At 44.8% G+C, this 5,000-nt stretch overlaps 1 protein-coding gene across 1 annotated transcript; it reads left to right on the plus strand.

Moving 5' to 3' along the window:
* The first annotated feature begins 239 nt into the window (after positions 1–239).
* Positions 240–3,433, plus strand: fzd7a (frizzled class receptor 7a). Its single transcript, XM_048239566.1, has one exon. It carries the CDS (start codon positions 919–921, stop codon positions 2,584–2,586), a length of 1,668 nt encoding a protein of 555 aa, XP_048095523.1. The 5' UTR covers positions 240–918; the 3' UTR covers positions 2,587–3,433.
* Positions 3,434–5,000: the final 1,567 nt, after the last annotated feature.

Genomic DNA, 5,000 nt, shown 5'->3' on the forward strand with positions numbered 1-5,000 from the left:
ATTTGTCACTGTAAACCACATTACCAACCTTACAATGTTGCAGAGCAGAAGCAAGCAAAAAGTTTTGGGTGGGTGGAACTCTTTGCCATGACTTACCCTGGCCAATGAGAAGCGAGGCGCAAAAGAAAACAAAGTCTGCCATTGGTCAAGAACTGTCGGTTTCAAGTCTCCCCGCATGTACGGAGCATGAATCTGAATGAGGGGTGTCTTGAAACCATCAGCACATTATCGTCTGTGTGCCGTGATTTAGATCAAACCCAGTAGTGTGCATTGTGCGAGCAATACGTGAGGCAGCGAGGGGAACAACGGGATTTTATAACATGAGGATAATTTTGTTATTTTTTACAGAAGTTTGCTTTATGTAGGACTATAGCCTACACACAAAGACATTTGTCTGAATTTGCTGCAGCTCAAGGATAGCCACTGTAAGAGGAACAGCTGCGAACATTTAGGACGTAGATGATCCCGTGGAAAACTTGAGAAGAGTTTTTGTTGAACAGATTTCTGAGTTTGGGCTGGAAAAGGACGGTATTCTGTTAAACGACTCGACTGTAAGATTTTTTCTGCAGTCCATAATTTTTTTTCTTAGTTCACTGGCTGTGAGAGACGACGCAAGGGAACCCTGCACAGACCATTCGTTTAATTTTCCAACCCGCAAATAGATTTTCCCTGAACGTCCATTTGAGTAACATGCGCGTGTGGAGACCACGAGCAGCCTTCCGCCGTGTTGCTTGAGAAGCGCAGCGCGAGCACGCGAGGACAGCAGAAGAATTTTAATCTTATTTGATCAGAAAACGCCGGGGAAAGTTTTTTCCCCACTCAACATCTGAAAGACTCTTTTATCCGCACTTGGATACGCGGGAGATCCGTTTTTTCCAATCTAGTGAGAACTTGAAGTTCCATTTTTTATTATCGAACATGGCGGTATCGAATGACTGGGTACAAGCGAGTGGACTAGCTGTTGCCCTGATATGCTTGATTTTGCAGCCGTGTTCTGGACAGTATCATGGGGAGAAGGGCATTTCAATTCCCGAGCATGGGTTTTGTCAGCCAATTTCTATACCACTTTGCACAGACATTGCTTACAACCAAACCATTATGCCAAATCTTTTGGGTCACACCAACCAGGAGGACGCTGGTCTGGAGGTACACCAGTTTTACCCCCTGGTCAAAGTGCAGTGTTCCATGGACTTAAAATTTTTCCTATGCTCCATGTACGCCCCGGTGTGCACCGTGCTGGAGCAGGCGATCCCGCCGTGTCGCTCGTTGTGTGAGCGGGCCAGGCAGGGGTGCGAGGCGCTGATGAACAAATTCGGCTTTCAGTGGCCCGAGCGGCTGCGATGCGAGTATTTCCCAGTTCACGGAGCAGGGGAGATCTGCGTGGGACAGAACACCTCAGACACGGGGAGCCCTACGTCCGACCCGACGCCTTTCCAGCCGGAATTAATCACACATCCGAACATTGTGCGTCCCCCTCACCAGTTCTCTTGCCCTCTCCAGCTCGAGGTGCCCCCGTATCTGAATTACTACTTCATGGGAGTGAAAGACTGCGGGGCTCCCTGCGAACCCACCAAACCCAATGGACTCATGTACTTTCGGGAGGAAGAGGTTAAGTTCGGCAGGCTCTGGGTTGGAATTTGGTCAATTTTGTGCTGCGTGAGTACTCTTTTTACCGTGCTCACCTATCTAGTGGACATGAGGCGTTTCCGCTACCCGGAGAGGTGCATAATATTTCTTTCTGGCTGCTACTTTATGGTGGCTGTGGCTTACGCAGCGGGATTCTTCTTGGAGGATAAAGTTGTGTGCATTGACAAATTCAACGACGACGGTTACAAAACCGTTGCACAGGGCACCAAGAAGGAGGGCTGCACCATCCTGTTCATGATCCTGTACTTTTTCGGCATGGCGAGCTCCATTTGGTGGGTCCTCCTTTCGCTCACATGGTTCCTCTCCGCCGGCATGAAGTGGGGTCACGAGGCCATCGAAGCCAACTCTCAATACTTCCACCTCGCCGCCTGGGCCGTGCCTGCGGTTAAAACCATTACCATCCTCGCCATGGGCCAGGTTGACGGAGACATCCTGACCGGCGTCTGCTACGTGGGTATCTACAACGTGGACGCCCTGCGCGGCTTCGTCCTCGCGCCCCTCTTCGTCTACCTCTTCATTGGCACGTCGTTCCTGCTCGCGGGCTTCGTGTCTCTGTTCCGGATCAGAACCATCATGAAACACGATGGCACGAAGACGGAGAAGCTGGAGAAACTGATGGTGCGCATTGGGGTGTTCAGCGTCCTTTATACCGTTCCGGCCACCATAGTGATTGCCTGCTATTTCTATGAACAAGCGTTCCGTCCCCAGTGGGAAAAGACCTGGCACTTGCAGACGTGCAAACGCTTCGCTGTGCCATGCCCGGCGCACAACTTTGCGCCAGTGACCCCGGACTTCACAGTTTTTATGATTAAGTACCTCATGACAATGATCGTGGGCATCACCTCCGGCTTCTGGATATGGTCAGGAAAAACCCTGCAGTCCTGGCGCCGATTCTACAAACGACTCAGCAACAGCAACCAGGGAGAGACCACAGTATGAGCCGCGAGAGTGGTCGTCTTCATTCAGGTTGTAACCTCTGAAAGTTCGCTTCGTCTACAACAGTTAATCTCGGAGCCATAGCTACAGTCACGGATCCCACGCTCCAAACGGAGAAGTTGGGACAGGACAATGGCAAAACACGGCAAACATAGTGGGAAGGAATCAAACATGCAAACTAAGCTGATTTCGATTCTCTAAGTTTCATTTAAAGGAATGAAAGGCTATGGACACTCTAACGTGCCACGCTGTTTTGTTTTCTGTTATGTGTTATAATTTGTAAAACATCTGACCACCAGGCCAGAAGAACATTCAATGTTATTCAAATCTGTCTTAATTATTTGTTGTATTACGTTTATATTCTTAAAAACAGGACAATATATTTTGACTTTGTATCACGAAACAAGATTCACACAGGGTTGTCTGTAGTTTTATAAAATAAATAGACAAATGCATATTTCATTTAATTCTGCTAAGGGCATGGTACGCGCTCAGTCAGCTCAACAGTAGGTGCGATCCCTTGCCCAGAAAACAGAATGTTTGCCTTATACGTCCTTCTGTTTATTTGGCAAAATTGTTGGAGTTTCGCAGCCACCCACTGACAATCATGCATACCTCTACAAATTGACGGACTGCTCTGCGTCCTGAATCCGGATAGTATTATGCATGTGTACAGCTGTGAGATTATGCAAGCTTTTTAAACAACATATTGTAAATACTCACATTTTCTCAAAGAATATATGTATTTATGACAATAATCTTGCTGTTTTTTACTTGATTTTCAAAAATGCGGTAAGATACCATTTGTATGTGTACAGTGTCACTGAATAAAACAATTAGATTTTTAAAACGCCTTTAAAGCTTTGTTTTGTCCATTCGTCTGTCGCAGCTGAGTTTTCCATTTGCTCCGAACCATATGTTAACAATTTAACAAGCTAAATTGCACCAGGTTTGCAAGCAAATGGAGCCGAAGCCGGGGTTACTCTAGGGCATTTCGCCTGCTGTGGTCGCAGATCTTTCCAAGTAATCAGCCACATCAATGATTCACGTTTTATATCTGTTAATGAAATGTGACGCACGGACAAAACTATTTGTGGTCATCACTTTTGTGTACGTCTTAGATCCAATATTAGCAACAGTCTATATCTAAATGGTGTTTCCATCTCAATGGCTAACTCTCAAAAAAGAATAAGGCCTTGCAAAGAAAGTTTGCATTGTCCCAACCAAGTTAAATCTGAGATCCAAGTTTGATTTGGCGAGAAATTAACATTTCTGGTGGATATAAGTAACAAACCGCATTTTTACTCCAAAGAAACACATAATGAGAACATTCCACATAAGCCATAAAGCCTTTATTTATCCAAATGTTCGCGCTCCTATTCTGACTCCAGATCAAGCAGGTTACAGCTCAACCCACTGGCGCCATCTATAGGCGGCAAAGTTATCATGGCCTATTCAATGGGGTGCAAACAGAATTTCCCTCTCTGCAAACTGAAAAATATGTTTTAATGTTTCCATAACTCTAAGCTCTATGATTCATTGTTATCTTACCTAGGAGCTAATTAGGGCAATGCATCATGTGACATACTGTGACGTACTGTGACAAATGGCTGCTCCACTCTTTATCACTGCACTAAAACAAACTACATAACATTTCCATTATTTCCATTATTTGTCCACTTTGTGTAGTGGTATAACTGTCTAAGGGTGGTAAAGTTGACTTCTGGATTCCATTCATTCATGTGAACAGATCACAGTTGTGTTTTAAGGGGCCACAAATGACCTCACTTCCTGTCACCAAGGTTCACTTCCTGTGGTACAACTCTTACCATGTAACTCTAGTCATGTAACTTAATGTGCCCAAGCACCCCAGTTCGGTCCAAGTCAGGGTTCATTAAAAACAGCTCACCCTCAGTTACAGGGCAAACCCAGGGCAAGACAGACCTGTGCTGGACTCGTGGCTTAGGGGTATTACAGTACCAATTAATTTGGGCTTTACATTTTTGTGTTAGCTGGAAACAAAAACGAATGGGTATGTGCTCATTATGGGATGGAAAAATACTTCTCACCAGGATATGAGTAGGCAATATGCCAGTACATGAGTTAGTAATACCAATGGTAATAACATTTTATACACATTTTTGTGATATCAACAGAATTTACAACAGTTCTGTATTTACCTAGTAATGACACAATATAATGCTATTTCCCAAATCCCCATTCTGTATCTGGTTAGCATGGAGATGAAAATCCTATTCCATACAGTTGAAACAGCTAGAATAGGAGAGTGAGTACTGTGAGAGTAATGTAAAGTATGCACATCCAAAATCTCAACCTGGCTGCTGGACCATGGGACAGGCCTAATAATATAAATATAAATAAAGTGGACTTTATTTACTTATCTAATTATATACTCT

The sequence above is a fragment of the Alosa alosa genome, chromosome 3 (assembly GCF_017589495.1).
Source record: "Alosa alosa isolate M-15738 ecotype Scorff River chromosome 3, AALO_Geno_1.1, whole genome shotgun sequence".
Lineage (NCBI taxonomy): Eukaryota > Metazoa > Chordata > Actinopteri > Clupeiformes > Clupeidae > Alosa > Alosa alosa.

What these genes read in the sequence shown, in the direction of transcription:
- fzd7a (XM_048239566.1), top strand. Translation starts at nt 919, where the DNA reads ATGGCGGTATCGAATGACTGGGTACAAGCGAGTGGACTAGCTGTTGCC.